General features: G+C 47.6%; 1 protein-coding gene across 2 annotated transcripts in view; it reads left to right on the top strand.

The window, feature by feature from the left end:
- Positions 1-16,084: 16,084 nt before the first annotated feature.
- Positions 16,085-25,343, top strand: part of SYT17 (synaptotagmin 17) — an 89,923-nt gene continuing 80,664 nt past the window's right edge. Inside the window, exons 1-3 of one of the 2 annotated variants that reach the window (XM_055409568.2) lie at positions 16,085-16,494; positions 20,049-20,066; positions 20,699-20,847. In XM_055409568.2, the coding sequence (XP_055265543.2) occupies positions 16,480-16,494; positions 20,049-20,066; positions 20,699-20,847 (182 nt within the window). In that variant the 5' untranslated portion in view covers positions 16,085-16,479. Of the gene's footprint in view, positions 16,495-19,576; positions 19,908-20,043; positions 20,067-20,698; positions 20,848-25,343 lie in introns of those variants that run through there. The other variant, XM_088833061.1, reaches the window with a different exon arrangement.

The raw sequence follows: 25,343 nt of genomic DNA on the forward strand, positions 1-25,343 counted from the left end.
TTTGCATCAGATGGCCAAAGTGTTGGAGTTTCACCTTCAGCAACAGTCTTCCAATGAATAATCAGGGTTGATTTTCTTTAGGATTGACTAACTTGATCTCTCAAGATCAAGGGGCTCTCAAGAGTCTTCTCCAGCACCACAGTTCAAAAGCATGAATTCTTCAGCACTCAGGCTTCTTTATGGTTCAACTCTCACATCCATACATGACTACTGGAAAAACATAGCTCTGACTATACAGATCTTTGTCAGCAATGTGATGTCTCTGCTTTTTAATATGCTGTCTAGGTTTGTCATATCTTTCCTTCCAAGGAGCAAGTGTCTTTGAATTTCATGCCTGCAGTCACTGTCTGCAGTGATTCGGGAGCCCAACTGAAGAAAATCTGTCACTGCTTCCACTTCTATTTGCCATGAAGTGATGGGACTGGATCAGTTCAGTTCAGTTGCTCAGTGGTGTCTGACTCTTTGCAACCCCATGGACTGCAGCATGCCAGGCTTCCCTGTCCATTACCAACTCCAGAAGCTTGCTCAAACTTATGTCCTTCGAGTCAGTGATGCCATCCAACCATCTCATCCTCTGTCATCCCCTTCTCCTCCTGCCTTCAATCTTTCCAAGCATCAGGGTCTTTTCCAATGAGTCGGCTCTTCTCATTAGGTGGCCAAAGTATTGGAGTTTCAGCTTCAGCAACAATCCTTCCAACATTCAGGGCTGATTTCCCTTAGGATTGACTAATTTGATCTCCTTGATCCAAGGGTCTCTCAAAAGTCTTCTCCAGCACCACAATTCAAAAACATGAATTCTTCGGTGTTCAGCCTTCTTTAATGTCCAGCTGTCACATCCATACATGACTACTAGAAAAACAATACCTTTGACTAGACAGACTTGTCAGCAAAGTAATGTCTCCACTTTGTAATATGCTGTCAAGGTTGGTCATAGGTTTTCTTCCAAGGAGCAAGCGTCTTTTAATTTCATGACTGCAGTCACCATCTGTAGTGATTTTGGAGCCCCCCAAAATAAAGTCTCTCACTGTTTCCACTGTTTCCCCATCTATTTACCATGAAGTGATGGGGCCGGATGCCATGATTTTAGTTTTCTGAATGCTGAATTTTAAGCCAAATTTTTCACTCTCCTCTTTCACTTTCATCAAGAGGCTCTTTAATTCTTCTTTGCTTTCTGCCATCAGGGTGGTGTAATCTGCATATCTGAGGTTATTGCTATTTCTCCCAGCAATCTTGATTCCAGCTTGTGCTTCATCCAGCCCACCATTTCACATGATGTACTCTGCATAGAAGTTAAATAAGCAGGGTGACAATATACAGCCTTGATGTACTCCTTTCCTGATTTGGAACCAGTCTGTTGTTCCATGTTTGGTTCTAACTGTTGCTTCTTGATCTGCATACAGATTTCTCAAGAGGCAGGTCCGGTGGTCTGTGTAAGGTTGAGACAGCCCAATGATGTTAAATAAAAGAACCCAGACGCCAAATAGATAATGTAACAGCCTTTACTGGCTAGGCACCCCCGGGCGGGACCCCAAGACCTAACAGAGCGAGGTTGGGGAGGTCCGCGCTGAACAAAGGCAGAGAATGACTTATATAGCCTCTCAGTAAGGAGCAGCGAAATTCTTCCCAAAAAAGGTGAGGTCTGGAGTGGCGGTCTCTCATAGGTCAGCTATTCAAAGTGGCAAGACCGGGTTGGTTGCTCTGGAGGTTAGGAGGAAAGGTTGATTTCGGTGGAGAGTTGTTGCATCAGAGACTCTTCAGCTGTTTGGTGGGAAATGAAGAGGAGAAGAAGCCAAGATGGCCACCGGGGAGGAGAAGCCAAGATGGCCACTGCGGAGGAGAAGCCAAGATGGCCACTGGGGAGGAGAAGCCAAGATGGCCAACCAGGATCTGGTCTTACAGTCTGGTATTCCCATCTCTTGAAGAATTTTCCACAGTTTGTTGTGATCCACACAGCCAATAAAGCAGAAGTAGATGCTTTTCTGGAACTCTCTTGCTTTTTTGATAATCCAACGGATGTTGCCAATTTGATCTCTGGTTCCTCAGCCTTTTCTAAATCCAGCTTGAACATGTGGAAGTTCACGGTTCGTGTACTGTTGAAGCCTGGCTTGGAGAATTTTGAGCATTACTTTGCTAGCATATGCTGCTGCTAAGTCACTTTAGTCGTGTCCGACTCTGTGTGACCCCACAGATGGCAGCCCACCAGGCTCCCCCGTCCCTGGGATTCTCCAGGCAGGAATACTGGAGTGGGTTGCCATTGCCTTCTCCTTGCTAGCATATGAGATAAGTGCAATTGTGCCGAAGTTTGAACATTCTTTGACATTGCCTTTCTTTGGGATTGAAATGAAAACTGACCTTTTCAGTCCTGTGACCACTGCTGAGTTTTCCAAATTTGCTGGCATATTTTGTGCAGCACTTTCACAGCATCATCTTTTAGGATTTGAAATAGCTCAGCTGGAATTCCATCACTTCCACTAGCTTTGTTTGCAGTGATGCTTCCTAAGGCCCACTTTACTTCACCCTCCAGAATGTCTGATTCTAGGTTAGTGATCACACCATCCTGGTAACCTGGGTCATGAAGATCTTTTTTGAATAGTTCTGTGTATTCTTGCCACCTCGTCTTAATCTCTTCTGCTTCTGTTAGGTCATACCATTTCTGTCCTTTACTGTGCCCATCTTTCCATGAAATGTTCCCTTGGTATCTCTGATTTTCTTAAAGAGATCTCTAGTCTTTCCCATTCTGTTATTTTTCTCTATTTCTTTGCACTGATCACTGAGAAAGGCTCTCTTATCTCTACTTGCTATTCTTTGGAATTCTGCATTCAAATGGGTGTATCTTTCCTTTTCTCCTTTGCCTTTATCTTCTCTTCTTTTCTCAGCTATGTGTAAGGCCTCATCAGACAACCATTTCACCTTTTTTGCATTTCTTTTCCTTGGGGATGGTCTTGATCACTGCCTCCTGTACAATGTCATGAACCTCCATCCATAGTTCTTCAGGCACTCTATCAGATCTAATCCCTTGAATCTGTTTCTCACTTCCACTGTACAATTGTAAGGGATTTAGTTTAGGTGATACATGAATGGTCTAGTGGTTTTCCCTACTTCCTCCAATTTAAGTCTGAATTTTGCAATAAGGAGTTCATGATCTGAGCCACAGTCAGCTCCCAGTCTTGTTTTTGCTGACTATATACAGCTTCTCCATCTTCAGCTGCAAAAAATATAATCAATCTGATTTCGGTGTTGACCATCTGGTGACGTCCATGTGTAGAGTCATCTCTTGTGTTGTTGGAAGACGGTGTTTGCTATAACCAGTGCATTCTTTTGGCAAAATTCTTTTAACCTTTGCCCTGCTTCATTCTGTACTCCAAGGCCAAACTTGCCTGTTACTCTAGGTATCTCTTGACTTCCTACTTTTGCATTCCAGTCCCCTATAATGAAAAGGACATCTTTTTTTTTTAAATTATAGCTACTACTGTGGGCATAAATCCCTTAGAAGAAATGGAGTAACCCTCCTAGTCAGCAAAAAGTCCAAAATGCGGTACTTGAATGAAGTCTCAAAAATGGAAGAATGATCTCTGTTCGTTTCTAAGACAAACCATTCAATATCACAGTAATCCAAGTCTATGCCTCAACCAGTAGTGCTGAAAAAGCTGCAGCTGAATGATTCTATGAAGACCTACAGGACCTTCTAGAACTAACTTCCAAAAAACATGGGACCAGATGCCATGATCTTAATTTTTTAAATATTGAGATTTAAGTCAGCTTTTTCACTCTCATCAAGAGACTCTTTAATTCCTTTTCACTTTCTGCCATTAGAGTGATATCAACTGCATATTTGAGATTATTTGTATTTCTCCCAGCAATCTTGATTCCAGCTTGTGATTCATCCAGCCCAGCATTTTGTGTGATGTACTCTGCATGTAAGTTAAATAAGCAGGGTGACAATATACAGCCTTGATGTACTTCTTTTCCAATTTGGAGCCAGTCTGTTTTTCCATATCCAATTCTTACTGTTGCTTCTTGACCTGTATATAGGTTTTTCAGGAGACAGATGATGTGGTCTGGTATTCCCATCTCTTTAAGAATTTTCCACAGTTTGTTGTGATCCACAGAGTCAAAGGTTTTAGAGCAGTCAACGAAGCAGTAGTAGATATTTTTCTGAAATTCTCTTGCCTTTTCTATGATTCAACAGATGTTGGCAATTTGATTTCTGGTTCTGCTGCCTCTTTGAAACCAGTTTGTACATATAAAAGTTCTTGGTTCACAAACTGTTGAAGCCTAGCTTAAATAATTTTGAGCATGATCTTGTTAGCATGTGAAATGAATGCAATTTTACAGTAGATTGAATATTCTTTGGCATTGCCCTTCTTTGGGATTGGAATGAAAACTGACCTTTTCCAGTCCTATGGCCATGCTGAGTTTTCCTAATTTGCAGCACTTTCACAGCATCATTTTTTAGGATTTGAAATTGCTTAGCTGGAATTCCATTGCCTCCACTAGCTTTGTTCGTAGTAATGCTTCCTAAGGCCCACTTGGCTTCACACTCCAGGGTGTCTGGCTCTAGGTGAGTGACCACACCATCATGGTTATTCAGGTCATTAAGACCTTTTTTGTACAGTTCTTCTATATATTCTTGCCAGTTCTTCATAACATTTTTTTGCTTCTGTTAGGTCCTTGCTGTTTCTGTCCTTTATTATGCCCATCTTTGCATGAAATGTTTCCTTGGTATCTCCAATTTTCTTAAAGAGCTCTCTAGTCATTCCCATTCTACTATTTTCCTGTATTTATTTGAACTATTCATTTAAGAAGACCTTCTCATCACCCCTTGCTATTCTCTGGAACTGTGCATTCATTTGGGTATCAGTTCAATTCAGTCAGTCAGTAGTGTCCAACTCTTTGCAACCCCATGGACTGCAGCACGACAGGTTTCCCTGTCCATCACTAACTCCCAGAGCTTGCTCAAACTCATGCCCATTGAGTCAGTGATGCCATCCAACCATCTCACGACAACCACTTTGCATTCTTGTATTTCTTTTACTTTGGGATGGTTTTGGTCACTGCCTCCTGTACAATGTTATAAAACTCTGTCCATAGTTCTTCAGACACTCTGTCTACCAGATCTAACACCTTGAATCTATTCTTCCCCTCCCCTATATAATCATAAGAGATTTAACTTAAGTCATACCTGAATGACCTTGTGGTTTTCCCTACTTTCTTCAATTTAAGCCAATATTTTATGATAAGGAGCTCATGGTCTGAGCTATAGTCAGCTCCAGGTCTTGCATTTTACTGACTATACAGAACTTCTCCATCTTCAGCTGCAAATAATCTGGTTTCAGTATTGACCTTGTGGTGATGTCCATGTGTAGAGTCGTCCTGCGTGTTGCTTGAAAATGGTGTTTACTATGATCAGCATGTTCTCTTGACAAAACTCTGTTAGCCTTTGCCCTGCTTCATTTTCTACTCCAAGGCCAACTTCAGCTTCCCTGACATCAGTGGTTGGGGCCTAGACTTGGATTATTGTGATGTTGAATGGTTTGCCTTGGAAAGGAACTGAGATGATTCTGTTATTTTTGAGATTGCACCCAAGTCCTACATTTCACATTTCAGACTCTTTTGTTGACGATGAGGGCTACTCCATTTCTTCTAAGGGTTCTTGCCCACAGTAGTAGATATAATGGTCATGTGAATTAAATTTGCCCATTCCTATCCATTTTAGTTCACTGATTCCTAAAATGTTGATATTCAACCTTGCCATCTCCTGCTTGACTATATCATGGACCTAAAATTGATTCATGGACCTAAAATTCAAGATGCCTATGCAATATTGTTCTTTATAGCATCAGGCTTTACTTTCACCACCAGACACATCCACAGCTGAGCTTTGTTTCTACTTTGGCTCAGCTACTTCATTCTTTCTGGAGCTATTAGTAATTGCCCTCCATTCTTCCCCAGTAGCATACTGGACACCTTCCAACCTGGGGGGCTCATCTTCCGGTGTCATTTCTTTTTGCCTTTTCCTACAGTTCTTGGGGTTCTCCAGGCAAGACTACTGGAGTGGGTTGCCATTTCCTCCTCCAGTGGACCACATTTTGTCAGAACTCTTTACTATGATCTGTCTATTTTGGCTGACCCTGCATGGCATGGCTTATAGATTCACTGAGTTATGCAAGCCTATTCACCACAACAGGGCTTTGGGGGCTTGAAGGGGGCTTTGGGGATTATTATTAAGTAAAAGAAGAGTTACTGGAACACAAGCACTGATATACAGCGACAGTCCACCTGATAACTGAGCTACCACTAAGTGGCCAGTGGGTAGGAGATGCTGGACAAAGGGATGGTTCTTGGCCCAGGAGGACAGAGTGTGACAGCACAAGATTTCATCACACTTCTCGGAAGAGCATGCAATTGGAAACAGATGGATTGTTTATTTCTGGAATTTTTCATTTAATATTTTTGAAACACAGTTGACCCCGCAACCGAAACCGCAGATAAGGGAGGACGATTTTTCCAGTGGTCATGTATGGATGTGAGAGTTGGACTGTGAAGAAAGCTGATCGCCAAAGAATTGATGCTTTTGAACTGTGGTGCTGGAGAAGACTCTTGAGAGTCCCTTGGACTGCAAGGAGATCCAACCAGTCCTTTCTAAAGGAGATCAATCCTGGGTGTTCATTGGAAGGATTGATGCTAAAGCTGAAACTGTAATACTTTGGCCACCTCATGCGACGAGTTGACTCACTGGAAAAGACTCTGATGCTGGGAAGGATTGGGGGCAGGAAGAGAAGGGGACGACAGAGAATGAGATGGCTGGATGGCATCACCGACTCAATGGACATGAGTTTGAGTGAACTCTGGGAGTTGGTGATGGACAGGGAGGCCTGGCATGCTGTGATTCATGGGGTCGCAAAGAGTCAGACACGACTGAGTGACTGAACTGAACTGAACTAAACTGTGTACAGATGTCTGGAAAAACCTCCTTCTTCACCGGGTTGCTATAGTGAAAAACTATAAGGCTCATGCCCATTAGGGCTACTTACCCACGGTGTGGAGGAGACAGTTAGCTGAATTCATTCATTCATTTAACAATATTACTGAGTGCTTTCTACATGCTCAGCTCTACTCTAGGTACTAGGGATATGGGAATGGGAGAAAAAGACAGAAAACAAAAAAACAAACCCTGAGATCAGAAAGCTTACTTCCAGTGGGAGAGACAGACCACAAAAATATGAAAAATATAAGCTCTATCACATAGTGATATGTATTATTGGGGAAAATTAAGTGGAGAAAAGGAAGAGGGTGTTCTTGGCAGAAGGTGGAGGTTGCTATTATAAAGTGGAAAGTCGGGAAGGTTCAACTAAAAGGGAGACATCTGAGCCAAACCTGAGGGTATCTAATGCTAACAAATGGCCACAGTCTTAAGCTGCTTTAAAACAACATTTATTTTTAATCTCACAGTTTCTGTGTGTCAGGGGGCTGAGCATGGCTTAGCTGGACCCTCCGCTTCAGGGTCTCTTACAAGTCTTCAATCAGAATGTCTAATGGGGTTAGGGGTCTCACTCAAAAGCTCAGCTGGGGAAGGATCTGCTTCAAAGTTCACATGGTTGTTGTCAGAATTTCAGTTCCTCTTGGGAATTGGACTGAGGGTCTTAATTCCTTCCTAATCCCCCCTTATTTCCTTGTCATGAGGGTCTCTATGACATGGGTTGTTGTCGTTGTTCAGTTGCTCAATTTTGTCTGACACTTTGTGGCCCCAGTGGACTGCAGCACACCAGGCTTCCCTGTCCTTCAGTATCTTCTGGAGTTTGCTCAAATTAATGTCCATTGAGTCAATGAAGCCACTCCAACCATCTCATCCTCTGTTGCCCCCTTCTCCTGCCCTCAGTCTTTGCCAGCATCAGGGTCTTTTCCAATGAGTCAGCTCTTCGTATCAGGTGGGCAAATTATTGGAGCTTCAGCATCAGTCCTCACATGGGAACTTTTGTCATCAAAGCCAGCAAAGGAAAGCGTCTGCTACCAAGGTAGAAATTACTGCTTTATGTAACCTAATCACAGAATTGACATCTCCAGGCCTATGATAAATCCCACTCAACTCAGTGGTTAGGAGATCAGGAGAAGGGGTAAATAGCAGAAGGCAGAATAACAGTGGACCATCCGAGAAGCTCCCTGTCATAGAGGTGAAAGAGTGAGCCACGGTGGAGCCCAGGTGGAGGAGTGTTACAGGCAGAAGGGATAAATGCAAAAGTCCTGGGTGGGAGCTCGCTGGGGTGTTCAAGGAACAGCGAGGAGGCTTGTGCGGCTGAAGTATAGTGAGAAAAGGGTAGGGGAACAGAGATGAGCACAGCAGGGCAGATAATTGGAGCCAGGTTACGTGGGGCCTCTTGACTTTTACTTTAAATAAGAAGGGAGTCACTGGAGGATTTGAAGCAGAGCAATGACATGAGCTGGCATTGTTCTGGATCCTCAGTACTCAAAACTTTGGTCCAGGGACTAGTAGCATCGGCATCACTTAAAGCTCATTGCATTGCTGTTCAGTTGTTTATTCGTGTCCGACTCTCACAACCCCGTGGACTGTAGCCCACCAGCCTCCTCTGTCCATGGGATTTCCCAGGCAAGAATACTGGATCAGGTTGCCATTTCCTTCTCCAGGGGATCTTCCCAATCCAGGGATTGAAACTGGGTCTCCCACATTGGCAGGTTGGGTCCTTACCACTGAGCCACCAGGGAAGCCCACTGAAGCTCACTAGCGATGCAGAATCTCAGGCCCCACCCCAGACCAACTGCATCAGAAACTGTGTTTAACAAGAGCCCCAGGTGGGTGGAGTGCATAGTAGTGGCGTCAGAATCACCTGGAGCGGTTGTTGAACTACAGCCTGCTGGTCCCCCGACTCAATTTAGTAGATGGGGGTGGGGTCTGCGATTCTGCACTTGTAGCAAGAGCCCAGATGATGCTGATGCTGCCGGGCCAGGGGCCCTTCTTTAGAACCACTGGTCTACATGTGCCCAGTGCCAGGGCCCAGGGCCAAGTAAGATAAAATCCCTGTCTTGACGTGGCTCACAGCCTCAGGTCTTTCTCCAGCCTCTAGGGGGGAGATGACACATCAGATCCAAAGCTCCTTCCCTGCCATAAATTCCAGGAAGGTAGATTCTATATGCTGCCCCTTGAAATCACATCAGTGATATGGGCTCATGCTTACCCTGGCATCCTGTTTCATTTCTGTAGTTAAATCCCATCTCTGTGTCTCCTAGTCACAGCGGAGTGAGGGAACAGGTGGTCACCAGCACCCTGCTAATAACTCTTCATATGTTTGCAGCCCGTTATTAAATCGCCCTCAGATTTTCCTTCTTGAAGGCTAAATAATTATCTACCCTTCTCTGAATCACAGGGTGGAGAGGGTTGGGCTGACTATAGCTACCAGCCTCAGTTAGGAGCGTATGTGGTAGAAATTCTTGAACCCGTGTAGGGGCTGGAGGTGATAAAGGGTGGGGGCTTCAGTGGGGTTTCAAAGTCTAGACCTTCAGACTCCTTCATCTGAGCAAGAGCCTGAGAAGTGATGACAGCAGACAGCAGGCAAGATAAGGAGATGTTCAATGGGATGCAGGGATCGGCTGGAGGTCAAGCATCACTGGTGAGTCAAACATCTTCAGGGCTTACGGGCACCATCAGACCTCCATGCAACTTCCCACCCTGATCCTTTGAAACCAATGTAACGATGCTCCCGGTGTAGCCTGGCTGGTGGTGATCATCTTCCTCGGTGGAAGTGTGTGACCTTCATAAAGATGATGTGCAGAGGTCAAGGTCAATCTTTGGACCACCTGCATCAGCATACCCTAGGAGGCTTGTCAGGAAATGCATATTCCCCAGACCCCACTGCACCAAAATTTCAGGTGAGGAGTCTAAGAATGGGGAAATTAACAAGACACCCCCTCCCCTACTCTTCTCTGCAGTCAGGTTTGAGAATGAATGTCCTAGTGTGTGATACGGCTCCCTCTCTTCCCTTTCTTGGCCATGAACAGGAAAGGACATTGGTTCAGGGTAAATGAAACATCTAGTATAACAATTAGTAATAATAGAGTGACTTGTTTGTGTGGTGTGTATATATTTTGAAAGTAAAAAGTAGTAATAGCATTTCTTGAGACCTTTCTCGGTGGCAGGCACTGTACTAAGGAATGAACAGAAGGTGGCCTGTAGAACCCTCATCTCCAGGAAACAGTGACTCTTAGCATCCCATTCACAGAGGAGGGAGTGGAGGTGCTCAGAAGGTGTGAAATCACACAGCTGCTAAGTGGCAGGTGGCCTGACTTAGACCCAAGTCCAACTGCCCCCAGAGGTGAGGATTTTAACCTCCAAGTTATCCCTTCCTCCTCCCTAACACACTCTTCCTTCCAACTGTTAAACAGGAAGAGGGACTATAGTTGCAGCTTAAGCATATGCTATGGGGGAAAGAAGCCACTAGTTTTGAATTAAGCGTTAGTGTTTCATACGCATTTTTCTCATGGGCCTCATCTCATATCTGCCCTGGGAGAGAAGCATTATACCCATTCTGCAGGCAAGGAAACTAAGATTCCCCAGGGATTAAATGGCTTGCCTGAGGCCACACAGTTATTTCGTGGGTGAGGTTGGCCTCAAAGCTTTCAGACCATACTGCCCCTGTTGAGGATGGGGACGAAAGAGGTCTGACTCCTACGCAGGGTTCCTCAGAGGGTTATTCTGGGATGTCAGCCCTGGGGCCGCCCTTCCTATTTCCAGACCAGCTGTTTAATTAACCCAGAGACTTCTTATTTCCATGGTGTTCAGAAACACTGCCCAGAGTTGGTGCTAAATGGCATGTTCTGGAAGCTGTATATTAAAACTGACTTGGGAGATGATGCTGTCAGCCCGTAGCACAGAAATAGAAAGACACCTAACCAGAATGTGTGTTGCCCATATGGATGCCACTGACTGCTTTTGTTCTGGTGCGTTTGATTATAATAGGTATCCTGAGGTCTGTGGTTTGCAGTGCCACCTCTCACTACCTTCTTAGGGATCGTAAAGAGGAAATCATTATTATGTGCCTGCCTCTGCCATCCAGGGCTGGGTCTCTGAGGGAAGAAAGTGAGAGGCCAGGTTCCTTTTAGACCCTGTAGACAGAGATGAGCCCAGGAGTGCCACCAGGAGGTGACTGAAGCCTCATCTCCTGATCTTCAACTCTGTCCTTCTACGTTAGGAGGGGCTAAACATGAACCATTGACATCTCCTGCCCATTGGCATCTCCATCTGAGTGTTCCACCGCCATATCATTATGGGTGTTTTTTGTTGTTGTTTTGTCTCCCAGAATCTTTCTTAGAGAATTGCTTCTCCTCCTCTCTGGGTCCTTGTAAGGTCATGCTGGCTCATGATATCCACACTATCTGGTCACCTGGTCCAGGCTGACTCAGACACAGAGCTGGATCCTCTGGACACAGTGCTTGGTCTGGAGGTAGACACGTGACCTAAGCAGCACCAATTAGAGTTTTTCCCTAAGTCTCTCTTCCCTTTGGAGTATAAACTGTCAAAATATAAGTTCAAGGCACTAGTAGCCATTTTTCTGCCATGTGAATCAAACCTACTTCAGGGGCAAAAAATCCAGTGTTCAGAGAGAAGCTGTGAAGAGGTGAGATATGGAGAGAAAGTGATTTCATTGCAGCCCTAAATCCAACTGTGACTGGGATTTGCCCTTGGCCTTCCAAGTTAATGAGCCCGTAAGTTCTTTTCAGCTCAAGTTGAATTGAACTGGGTTTCTTTCAGGAACCCTAGACAATACATATCTGAGGTTCAACATATTCAAACACAAAACCTGAATTCCTCTCCCTGCAAGCCTGCCCTCCTCCAGCCTCTCCTGCCTTCCACAACTTTATCATTGTCTATTCACTTTCAGGCATTGATACATTGCCATGACCTTGGTTTTGACTCACACTGCTTCTTACCTGGCTTGCTGCATCAGTCTCTCTGCCTTCAGGCTTGTCTAATCTGTGCCCATACACACACACACACACACACTCATGCCAAAATCTTTCTCAACCTCACCCTGCTGATCTTCTACTGGGTAACTTACAAGGCTACCAGATATCTGGCCCCTCCTACTTGTTAAATCTCACCTGGCACCTCCCTCCCCTCACTTTAGCCAAAGAGCTACTTCGAGTTGCCCTCTGACCTCTAAGCAACTTCCAGGGCTTCTTAATCCTTTTTCTGCCACAGACTTCCTGCCAGTCTTTTGAAGTCTATAGACCCCACCTTGGAATAATGTCTTTTCAACATAGAGTAGGATATATAGGGTTATAGTGAAATTATACTGATATACCTTTATCAAAATATTAAAACCAAATTTAAATTTAAATATGGTAATGTATGTGCTTCTTCAGGCTTCCCTGGTAGCTCAGCTGGTAAAAAAGCCACCTGCAATTCAGGAGACCCTGGTTTGAGCCCCTAGAAAAGGGACAGGCTACCTACTCCAGTATTCTTGGGCTTCTCTGGTGGCTCAGATGGTAAAGAATCCGCCTGCATTGCAAGAGACCTGGGTTTGATCCCCAGGTTGGGAAGATTCCCTGGAGGAGGGCATGGCAAACCACTCCAGTTTTCTTGCCTGGAGAATCCCCATGTACAGAGGTGCCTGGCGGGCTATAGTCCATGGGGTCGCAAAGAGTCAGACACAACTGAACAACAAAACACAGCATGTGTGCTCCTTCATTAATGCATTAAACAGAAAGATCTAGTGTGGAGGTCCAATAATGGGTGTCATTTTCAAACAGTTAAGAGTGTCAATGACATGTCAAGTTATTTGCAACAACTGTAATGTGATAGGAATATACACGATTTCTGTTGGTGACAAAGTCCCAGGTAAGGCTTCCCTGGTATCTTAGCTGGTAAAGAATCTGCCTGCAATTCAGGAAACCCCAGTTCGATTCCTGGGTTGTGAAGATCCGCTAAAGGATGGATAGGCTACCCATTCCAGTATTCTTGGGCTTCCCTTATGGCTCAGCTGGTAAAGAATCCACCTGCAATATGGGAGACCTGGGTTTGATCCCTGTGTTGGGAAGATCCCCTGGAGAAGGGAAAGGCTACCAACTCCAGTAATCTGGCCTGGAAAATTCCATGGACTGTATAGTCCATGGGGTCGCAAAGAGTCAGGCATGACTGAGCAACTTTCACTTTAAAGTGACCACACAGATGTAACTTTATGCCTTTTTATAAGTTTATGGACTCCCCCACCCCAATTAAGCACCTCTGAGGTCTAGAATAATCTCTCCATTTTCGGTTCTTTGGGATTCAGCTTAAGATCACTCTCAGATGGTAAAGAGTCTGCCTGCAATGAAGGAGACCCAGGTTCAATCCCTGGGTCGGAAAGATCCCCTGGAGAAGGAAATGGCACCCACTCCAGTATTCTTGCCTGGAGAAGTCCAATGGCAGAGGAGCCTGGTGGGCTATACAGTTCATGGGGTTTCAAAGAGTCGGACATGACTGAGCGACTAACACTCCACACTTAAGGTCACACCTCAAGAAGCATTCTCTGACTCTCACCACACTAGTTGGGGCCACTGCTACTTGGTACCCTGACAGCCCCCTGGACCTCCCTTTATCACACCACAGGTCACATGCAATTCTACACATTTTTCCTGGCCTGGGACTTCTCTACTGAGATCCGTGAAGGTGCCAGCTGCCTTGTCCAAACAGGCACAGCCTTGGTCTGAGTCCAGGCTACACCTCAAAGCTGGACTGCGGGTCCCCTTTAGGGCAGGGAGAGGCTTGCAGAGCTGGGGACCCTGAAGTGACTTCTGACACTCCCCTGATGAATGATGCAGGACCCATTTCTTGTTCCTTCTTTTACTGGAAGCAGAATGGTGCAGCCCTAAAGAGTTGGACCTTTCCAGTCAACCAGATCTGCACTTATCTCCTGTCTCTGTCACTTTCTCCCTGTTTACTTTGGGTGACTCCCTTCCCCTCTAGGAACTTCAACTTCTTCACTTGTAAAATGGGGTGATGACAGTATCCACTTTGTAGGGCTCTGGTGAGGATTATACAAGAACATATGTGAATGAGTTGGAGGCACCCACATTAGCTAATAATACCATCCATGTATTTATTCAACAAGCATTTATTACGTACCCATTGCCTGCCAGGTGCTTGACATACATGAAGGTGTTTTATTGATGTGATTCCAGGGGTATGTTCTCTTATCCCCATTTCAAATAACCTTCTTCATTGGAGGAGAGGTGTTTGATATTCTGAGACAGCTTTAAATCTTTAAAGATTAAAGTATCAAACTAACCCTAAGGATTTCACCCCACCTCCCCCCAATATCCAGCAGTGGCTAGGAAAGGATTTGGGTTTAGGAAGTCTAGGCTTGAATTCCAGCTCCTTGACACTGTATGTACAGCCCCTGGGCAACTTCACTGCTTTGTGTCCCTTTTTTTCCCTCATCTAAAGGAGTGGAACAGTAACAGTACCCACCTCAAGCCTAACAGAGAATTAAAAGATTGAATTTGTTGTGAAAGGTTTTTAAAGGTTTAAAGCCCTGCCTGGCACACAGTCTCAAAAAGCTTAGCTATTCCTCACGGGAACACCTGGGAAACTCCTCCGCTTCCCTCAAGTCCCCTGGGGGAGCACCCATCCCAGGAGCAACCCCTCCTCTGTGAAGCCCTCTCCCCACCAAGCATCACTTCCCATCACTGCAAAAGAAACATCGTGGATACACACCAAGTTTTAGGAGTACAGACCACGTGGGTTCAAATGCCAGTGCCACCAGCTGCCAGCTGTCCTGCCTTGGTAGTGACTTTCCCTCTGTGCATCTCAATTTCCCCATCTGTAAACTGGGGAGAGCTGCAGTGCCCCCTCAGAAAGGTAAGAGGAGTCAAGCACTCTGCTGGGCTTCCTAGGTGGGTTCAGTGGTAAAGAATCCACCTGCCAGTGCAGGAGATACAGGAGACCTGGTTCAATCCGTGGGTCTGGAAGATCCCTTGGAGGAGGGAATGGCAGCCCACTCTAGTATTCTTGCCTGGAAAATCCCATGGACAGAGGACTTGACTGAGCATCCACACACACTAGCACTCTGCCAGACATACAGGAGTGAGCAAGGCAGTGGAGGACAAGACGAAGTGCTTGAGTGAATTGCGAAATTACAAGCACTCAACATATGTTCCATGCCATGTGCTACAAATGAAATATTATCATACTTAGAAATGTATATGTATGCCAGATATTTACACGAAATATTTACACATATGTGTATTACACCTTTTGTTCATAACTTCCGTGTTCATTTACTCCCGCAAAAACAGTCCTGGAGGATAGGCAGGGCAGAGATTTTATGCTGTTTTTATTGATGAAAAGATAGAGCCGCTGGAAGGTTAAATGGTTGGTAAACTGGCAACTGAAGATGTCTGGACATATAAAAAAGAGAAGCTGTGGAGGGCAATGTTCCACCTCAAATACCGCAGTGGAGAGCCAGCCCCAGCTCTGTGGCCTTGGGGTGGGAGGCCCGGTTTGGGGGAAGCCTCCAGGCCCAGGGCGCCCCAGCCACGTGGGCAGGCAGGCTGGCGGGTGGACACGCCCGGGGGCGCACGCTCGCTGGCGCGGAGCTTCCAGCGGGCAGAAACGCGCAGGACGCTGGGCGCGACGCTGGGTGGCGCTGCCGGGCCGCCCCGCGCCAGACCTGTTGCGCCCAGGGCGCAAATCGAGCAGGTTTAGGGTAAAGGGATGCTCCGGTCTCTCCGCGCGCCCCTGCCGCCCTCGCCAGTGCATCTCCCTCGGGGCGCTCAAGGCCCCATCTTGACTTGAGGCTTCCATTCGCTTGGCCTCTGCGTTCCTCACCGCAACAGTTCTAGGCGCGTCGGGTGGGGCGGGAATAAAGTTTTTCCAACCCGGTCTAGGAAAGGGCTGGATGGGGAGGACTCTCCCGGCTCCAGACTCTGCAGTGGGCTGGACCGTGCCCTTTCAGCTTCACGGCCGCCCCGGGGGCCCTGCTCTCGGTAGGTGCCAGCCCCGGTGCCGACCGGATGGGCTGACCCGCGCACCGCCCCCTCCCACCTCCCTGCCCGTCCCGGTCCCCTCCCCCGCCTCTGGCGCGCCCGGGCCCCGGCGTCTCCGGCCCCGCCTGCGCTGGGGTCGCTGCAGTCCCCGTGGCTGCCCCGGCTCCCTCCCCAGGCGCCCCGGCCTTGATCCCGCCTGGGGAGCGCCTCGGGGGGAGCGCGGGACGGCGAGGGAGGCCGAGGCGGGGGCCCTGGGCGCCCGAGCTCTCCCAACCTGGGAGGCGGCCCCGACTCCCGGAGCCGGAACGCAGGGGAAGGCAAGGACGGGGCGGCCGGCGGAGGGGCGGGCGCCGCTCATCAGCCACGCCAGTCACGTCTGGGGCCACCCGGCTGCCTTTTCCTTCCTTTCCCCCTTTGCTTTCTCTCCTCTCTCCGGTTGGCGAGGGCAAAGTGGCCGTGGCGGCGCCATGCCCGGGCCGGAGTGAGTGCGCGCGGGCGAAAATGGCGTACATCCAGGTAGGGCTGAGGCCGGGGGGCCAGGTCCGTGGTGTGGGGTGGGGGGGTGCCGCGCCCCCTCCGACTGTGAGCGCGCGGCAGGGAGGGCACACGGCTGGGCTGCCACAAACTTGCCTCGAGAAAAAGGGTGCCTGAGCGCAAGGCAACCTGTGCAGCAGCGGGGGTGCGCCCCAGGAGAAGAGGCTGGGGGCCCCCCACACCCCGGGATGATGGGCCCCAAGTGGACTCTCTGCACGCGCGCCCTCGCCGCCTGGGGAAGGCATGGGGGTGGGGCGGACTTTTCTGCCCCCCTCCCCCCACCCTGTCCCTCGGGCACCCCACCCCGGGGGAGGGGCCGCGGGGAGGGCGGCCCGGGGAGCGCCAGCCGCCCGGCCCGCCAGCTGTCGTTGCCTTGGTGACGGCTCTGGCTAATTGGCCGGCGGAGCGAGCCGGAGGCAGCTGTTCCGGCCGGGAGGGACAAGGACATCGTCTCTCCCGGGCACTGGGTGCTGAGGGGTGGGGGACACCCCGGAGGCGCGCTGGTGGTGTTGGGAGGCAGCCGATTACTTTGGGCCATTGCCTTGGGAGTTGTGGAACCCCCCCTCTCCCCGCTTCATCTTGGGGACACCCGGCAAGAATCCTTAGGCTGAAATAATTTCCAGGCACCTTTTCTTGGGGAGGGCAAGCTTGACTAAGAGACCTGTCTCAATAGGAGGGGGGAAGCGGCGACGGGTCAGCGCCAAGGTCATGCGGTCAGACCCGTTGAGCTTCTTGCTTCTGGCACTGGCTCCTTTGCCCCTGGCAGTGATACCGACGGGCAGACGGGTGCCTCTGGGCTCGCTTCTGCCCTCGCCCACCACTGGAGGGGCTTCTGGTACCTCCTCCCCCTTTGGCTCACACACCCCCCTCATCCTGTCCTTAGACTTTTCCACCTGCCAGGAACTCTGCCCTGCCATCCGCCCATAGCTGCCCCATCCCTCTCCTGGCTTAGATTCGCTCCATTGACTTCCCTTTCATGGAATCCTTAGGTCATCTTTTCAAGTTCAATGAAGGTCACATTTACTGTTCACCTACTGTGGGGATGTTGTTGGGGGGAGTGGCCACTGAACACGTTCAGCAAACACTTGGGTGACATGTAATATGTGCGGGTACCAGGAACACAGCTAAGAAAGAGGCAGGGCCCCTGCCCATCAGCAACCACGCACTGAGACATGAACCACGTTTGAACGGGCTTCTACGGTTCTTAATGACTGTCTTCCGCACCGAGTAATGAAGTGACTTGCCCAAGGCCACTCAGGGGCTTAGAGGTTGTGGTGAGGCCTAGCAGGGGTGGGGGGTGGGGTGGGACGGGGATTGGTGAGGGATTCGTTAAGCATCTGGTATGAGGATGGCCCGGTGATGTTGACCATTCTTCTCGAACAAGGCGTTTAACTTCTTTTGTAAAGGCCTACATAGTAAATGTTTGTTTTTCTTCAAGGGCTGAGTGGTCCGTGTCACAACACTTCACCTCTTGATTATGGCACTACACAGAGACACTAGTAAATGAATGGCTGTGTTTAAATAAAACTTTATTTGTGGACACTGAAACTGAATTGCATATACTTTGTATGAGTCAAGAAGTATTCATCTTTAAAGTTTTTTCAACCAATTCAAAATATGCAAACCCTTCTTAGCTGGAGGGCCATAGAAAAACAGGCTGCAGGCTGAATTTGGTCTTTGAGTCATACCTTGCAGCCCTTGTTCTAGAATATCTGGACTTTCCTTCCTCCTTTTTTTTTTTCTGGCTCGAATCAGTTCTCCTCCGTTGGGTCAAACACGTGGGCCTGAGGCCCAAAGACTCAGCAGGCTTGGGAGCCGCAGCGCATCGCCACTTTCCTCTTCATCTTCCTTGGTTCCTCTGCCCCCTAACACTCACCTGGCACCTGGGCCTTGTGAAAGCGGCATGGTTGTCCCTAGGTGGGACCCCTGAGGGAGCCTTGCCTCTGCTCATGATGGTTTTAGAAATGGTTCTCTTTTGATCACTATAAACCCAGGAAATGCCTTCCTGTGAGCCTGGATCGTTGTGAAAAAGCATCCCTTTCTCCCTGCACTTTACTGTAAGCATGTTAAAGTACTTTCTCGTGTAAGCCCCGTGAGGGCATAGCTGTTTGGTACTTCACCACTCTGTCGGCCAGGACAGTCCCCGGTGCCTGGCAGGATCCAACTGGACTTGACAAACCGTCTGGTTCTCATAAGCCACAGAAAGCAGGCAGATACTAGGCAGCACAGAGCCTTTTCACAGTGTCCTAGCTTAGCCCTTCCATTAAAGGAAAGAGGTAACTGAGGCTCAGACTCCCAACTTGCCTGAGCCACGGGACTGGCCACTGGTGAGGCCAAGACTAGTGCCTCTTTTCTCAGTTTTGTACCTCCCCCCACCTCCTGTGATTGGTGTCTAAGACTTTTTCCCCCCAAACTGCAGTAAATCCCTTATCACTTCAAGGATTTTGAGTTTTTCATGAGCTATGTACCACCTGTGATGTTATTTACTTAATTTCTTTTCTATAAATGGACTTGTGCTTTATTTGAACTTTAATATGAAAAGGAAACGTCACGTCACTGCCATAATAGAAAACCAGGGTCACCTGATAGAAACTGAAGGCAATAGAAAAAAATACAATGAGAATAATGCCACATTCTTGGATTCTAGGTAGCTAGTCTGTCTGCAAGGCTCTGGGCTGGGGTCTGCTGTCTGTTTAAAAAGGAAAGCAGAGGTGGGATTTGCAACTGTTAGAAAGATGGTACATATAGTGGTACCAAATTAAGACCTTCTTCCCCTTGCAAAAGAATTGAGAAAGATGATTAGCTTTCTCCCTCTTGATTCAAAGTTCTGAGTTCCATGGGAGACTCCTCCTAACCTATCTGGTTTACTTGGCTTTTTGGAAAACTATTAAGACCGTTCCCAGAAAGGGGGTGGGGGCAGCCTGTGCCTTGGGAACCGTGAGAAGAGGCTGGGGTGGGGGTGGGGCTGAAGATGGAAGGGAGCCCCTCCCTTCTTCCCGGGGACCAGACTATGGCTTTCTTTTCCGCTCCCTCTATTTGTGGGTGGTCATATGAAGCTCCCCACCATTGGACCAGAATTGGAAGGTAGGGCCTCTGGGAGGGCGGGGGAGCCAAGTGACATCCATGCTGTGCCTGCCTGCAAGTTAGCTAATCATGTCCTTCTGGGTTGGCTTCATGGCTATTTCTGTATAGGAAGGTTTGCTCCTCTCCTGAAGTGTGGCTGCATTGGATAGCATGACTATCTATCCACCCGCTCTGATTCATAACAGCATACGGTGCAAATCAAATCGAAATGCTAAAGTTTCCCATTTATTCGGTGTTGGTTAGCCAGGAGGCTACCAGCAGCCTTGAAGGTAGCAGCACCTTGTTAGGAGGTCAGCTCCCTTCCCAGGATGGTAAGTGGAAAGAAGCAGGGCTTGTTGTTGTTTTTTTTTCTTTGAGTTGCAGGAATATTGCTAAACTGGTCTTGTCTCTCTCTGTGTGTCATCCCTCGCCCCCTGTGCCCCTTGGCTTCACGTGGATCTCTAAAAGGGCAGTTGGAACCTTTAAACGAGGTGAGTGAATTCGGTGATTTGTTTGGTCTGGCTTCTAATCAAGAAATGCTTGCTTTTCATTTTGGAGCCTTTTGTGGGGCTGTGGGGATGCTGAATATTAAACAACAACCGGATGTTGATAACAGCTCGGTCTCAATGCCATTCTAGGGAAGGGAGATCCCGGTGAAAAGATACTAGTTAATGAGACTAGGTTTCCCTTCCCACCCTCTACTTATTCCATTTGATTATCTCTGTTTACTTTAATGTCATGAAGTTATTTTTAAAAAATATTTGTGCTTTGCTTTCAAGAAGACAGAGTAATAATCATTGTGTTTTGCGAACATATTGCATAGCCCTTACGATGTTGAATAAACCACCCACATGTCAAGAAAGACGTTCATATACAAAGGAAAATACCTGCAAACGTTTTGCTTGCTATTAAAGGCTCGAGCCGGTTGGTGTTTGCCATCTTTGTACCTGCAGTTGGTAAATAGGAATAGAAAACATTTTGTTCTAAGAGATCAGCCGTGGAGACAGACCTCCTGAATATCGTTATTTCTCATCAGGGATCAGCTGCTTGTAATTGTGGGTGTTTTTCCTCTTCTTCCTCCCCTTCCCATCTCCCCTCTGCCCACCTCCCCCAATGGGCTCAGGGTTTCCTTTCTAGAATCTCCGACCTACTGCTCTGCAGATGGACTTGCCGGCACTGCTGTCAGAAGTGCTATGAGTCCAGCTGTTGCCAGTCAAGTGAGGATGAAGTTGAGATTCTGGGACCTTTCCCTGCCCAGACTCCTCCCTGGCTGTAAGTAAAACTGCTCCAAACTTCCTGGAAAGCCACCTGAAGACCTTTCTTTTCTCTGTTTCTGCGAGGGGTCTGGGACAACTAGGGGTGTGGAGGCGGGAAAGGCTGAGTTTCCATTGACCTCTTAGTCGCTGATGGGATGTACTCTGCCTCATTGCATCTGGCAAACTGGTGAGACCAGCTGGGGGTGGGGCTTCAATTCAGCTGGTTTTCACAACCGGCCTTCTGAGATACGAACTGTGTAATGCTAAGCATGTGGGCGCTTTTAATCATGTTGAGTGTCGTTCCAAGTGGAAAAAGAGATCTGTGAGCATCTCTGTTCTTCAAGGGATGTCCAGATCCTAAAAGTTTTCCATCCAAGTCAGTATGATGAACCATCCTAGCACCTGGCCCATGCTAAACACTCAGTGAGTATTTGGTGTGGATTACATGAATAAAGAAGTGCCTCTTTGCTGATCTGAGCAAGAACTTCAGAAACGGGGAAGCAGAACACACCTCCAGGCTCCATCGTGTCCTCCAACGCTGTTTATGCTCTCTCTGGCATCTTTCGTTTTATTTCCAATTTGTTCTCCTCCCTCGCCTGCATACAACATCTCCATCTGCCAGTCGCTCAGATATTTTGGGAATGCAGTTTTGAAGCTTTTCAGCCACGTGTCTGGGCCACCTCGCTGTAGCTGGGAGAGGAGTGTGGCCAGAGTCTGGGTTGAATCTAGAGGGCAAGGGCCTGGGAATCATCCAGTGCAGCTTCCCATGATGTAGAGAAGGATGCCCAGGGAGGCAGGAAGATGGTGTGAGGGCCCATAGCTGGAGCCTCAGTGGGGATCCTGTGCTGTCTCAGGTAAATCCTTGGGCTAAGATTCCAGAAGCCTCTGGCACCCCATCTCTTCCTTAGGGGTCATGCCTCGATCCTCTAATTTTTTTTTTGAGACGCAAGTATCAAATATTTTCATAGTAGAATGGCTCTGGGTCACAATCTGTGAGTTCAAATCCTACTTCTCCTAATTTTTTCCAGTTCTGTGACCTCAGGCAAGTTGGTTGATCTCTCTGTGCCTTGATTTCCCATCTGTCAAATGGAGATGATTTTAAAAAAATAGTATTTATCTTATAGAGTTGTTGTGATGATTTCATGAATTAGTTTATGGAAAAATACCTTGTTGGCAATCATAAACATAAGTGATTCTTTTTACCCTATTTTGGTCTGGGTTTCCTCATCTGTAAAGTAGGGGAAGTAATAGAACTTATTTTATAGGATTGCTGTTAATAATAGGGACATATTTATGTAACATGCTTAGCATAGTAGCAACTATTCATCTCTATCATTATTAGTTATTGAGAGAGTCTTTAAACTGATGTTACGACTATATGAAGGACCCTTCCCTGACTCACAGGTTGTAGCCTGAATCCTGCAGTTGTGCACAGAGTTGAGATGTTTGGTGAAACCAGCTCATTAATGAAGGGATTATTCCCATTTTCTAGTGATGGAAGTTGGCTCAGCCCATCTGGTGTCTTTAAAGCCATGCTCAGAAGAATTCCAGCTCTGTGATGGCACAGCTATTATGTCTTTTTTCATTCCAAAAAATAGTTATTGACCAGCTGATTAACCTGCAGGCAGAAATTGAGTCCTGAAAGTGTCAATTATGCTGTTGAAAAGTTAAGCTCAGTTTTTTTGGTAGTTATTTCTTGAGGTTGCCCAATGTACCAGGCACTATGGGAGGCACGAGATTAGATAGAGTCCTGTTCCCATGCTCAGGGGATTTAATATCTGGTATAGAAGATAAGGGCTTCCCTGGTAGCTCAGCTGGTAAAGAATCCACCTGTAATGCAGGAGACCCCAGTTCAATTCCTGGGTCGGGAAGATCCACTGGAGAACGGATAGGCTACCCACTCCAGTATTCTTGGACTTCCCTTGTGGCTCACTGGTAAAGAATCCGCCTGCAATGTGGGAGATCTGTGTTCGATCCGTGGGTTGGGAAGATCCCCTGGAGAAGGAAACGGCTACCCACTCCAGTATACTGGCCTAGGGAATTCCACGGACTGTACAGTCCATGGGATCACAGAGTCGGACACAACAGAGTGACTTTCACTTTCTCTCACTTCACTATAGGAGATAAAGCAGGTAAATAAATTAGTTGTGTATTCACATCCTGCACACACATATGACAGTTCTGCATAGAATTTTGTTATGGAAAAGTCCTGGGAAAATGGCTTCAGGCATAACTGGATCCAGGGGCTCAGATGGTGTCATGGGTGTGCGTGTGTGTGCTCTCTCATTGGCCTCATTCTTAAGCCTTCTTTTTTCTTTCCATTATGTTTGACAGCAGCAAAATATCAGGAAAGGCTCTCATTGCTCTGGTTTGGGTCACATGCCAATCACTTGATCCAGTCACTTTTGCTTGGAGGAAAAAGCGCTGGGATAATGTCTGGGTTTCCTGACCTAAAACCGAGGAAAAGGTTATTCCACCCGAAACACATGAACTAAGCTAGTCAAACAGGAGTTGGCAGACTTTGCCTATAAAGGGCCAGAGAGTAAATATTTTAGCCTCATGGACTAGTTTTTATTGCAGCTACTCACTTCCATCCTTGTAGTGCGAAAGCAACCATAGGCAACTCACTAGCGCATGGGCATGGTTATGCTCCAATAACACTTCTACAAGATCAGGCAGTGGGCCCCAAGTTTGCTAACTCGGGTGATAAACAATTTGGATGCTGCGACTGGATCCAGGGTAGACAAACACCACAGATGGGACACTGCATCTCGGAAGAGTTGGGGGGATCAGACAAAATGAGCCTGCAAGTTCAGGTTGTGTGGGGTCTCACATGCGAGATTAAGGAATTTGGATTTTCTTCTGAACCAGAGGAGACCCCTGATAGACACTGGAAATCACAGTCTGTTTGCCTCAGATGTTGAGTGTTACAGATGTACGGCCAGTAAGCTGGAGGACAGTTGTGTTTTGCCCAGGTCGCTGACCCTTTGTGCAAGCAGGGTGTTCTTTCTGGGATGGCACCCTCAGGGAAGACAGTTGTTTTGGTTATGCTACAAGCAGAGAAGTGAGCTGGAAACTTCCAGCAGCCAACTCACCACATAGCTTCAGGGGGCGCCCTTCACATGGTGGTCATTATGAACAAGACCACCTAGACTTGTGCAGTGTACTGTCTGAACAGCTGTACATGACCTGTGTGCTTCCCAAGATGACCCAGGTCTTCCCTGAATCCTGGATAACACTGAGGACATTTTTGATAGTCAACATCATACCAAATGTTAAGAGAAATCTGTAAAGAGGAGGCAGGTTAAATCCTCCTGAAAGAGAATTTACAGCTTGTGCTTTCCCCAGATTTATTTACCAAGCAGGCAATTGCATGTTATCAAACAGGCAGAGAGCAGAAATGTCAAGCGTACAGGCTTTGCAGTACCATTCCCACTGTGCCATTTGAGCCAGGAACCACAGAATGTGCCTCTCTGTGGGGTGGCATGTGGCAGATGAGATGGGTCTTTGCTTGTGTGATCGGAGGGGACACACCATTAATTGTCACATATGCTTTTGTCATGTGGGACCTGCAACTTTCCTGGGCTGGACTGGGCTGATGAGAGTCAGGAAAACCAACTTACCACATGGTACCATCCAACTGGCTCCTTCTGTGGCAGTGCCAGAAAGACCCCCCCATTGAAGAGTGAATTAGGTTATTTCTTTGTCCAAGAAGCATGTGTTGAGTACCTACTATGTGCAAGGTTCTTCCAGGCCTCCTAGGGGATGCCTAGCTCGGTAGTGTGGAACATGTAGTCCGGAGTCTGGTACTGCTGGACTCCACTGGTGTTCTGCCATTCAAAGATGCAGATCCATTCTCCTTCCCTCCTGCCACCTGACCAGGGCTCTGTTTCCCTGTCTGTAAAAGGGGTATGGGTGGTTCATAACAACTAACTCCTGGATTGTTTCAAGCCTGAAATGATGGCTCATATAGAGCATTTAGCACAGTGCCTGGCACATAGTAGGTGCTAAGTAGCTGCTGCTACCTTTGATCCTAATAAATCAGATGCCAACATTAAGATTTGTAGCCTGTTATGGGAGGGGTTGGAGAAGGCAATGGCACCCCACTCCAGTACTCTTGCCTGGAAAATCCCATGGACAGAGGAGCCTGGTAGGCTGCAATCGATGGGATCGCTAAGGGTCGGACACGACTGAGCGACTTCACTTTCATTTTTCACTTTCATGGATTGGAGAAGGAAATGGCAACCCACTCCAGTGCTCTTGCCTGGAGAATCCCAGGGACGGGGGAGCCTGGTGGGCTGCTCTCTATGGGGTCACACAGAGTTGGACACGACTGAAGTGACTTAGCAGCAGCAGCAGCAGCAGCATGGGAGGGGTGACAAGTTGTGCACTCAGGTGATTGTGACACAAGATAAGTCAGATAAAAGCCACCAGAAATGTGTATTCATTCATTCACTGAGAAAATAAGTCAGAGCACCCCACACGTGCCAGGTGCCATGCTAGGAGGGCAGT

This window comes from Moschus berezovskii, chromosome 27 (genome assembly GCF_049115385.1).
Source record: "Moschus berezovskii isolate FMDL1 chromosome 27, NW_MosBer_1.0, whole genome shotgun sequence".
NCBI lineage: Eukaryota > Metazoa > Chordata > Mammalia > Artiodactyla > Moschidae > Moschus > Moschus berezovskii.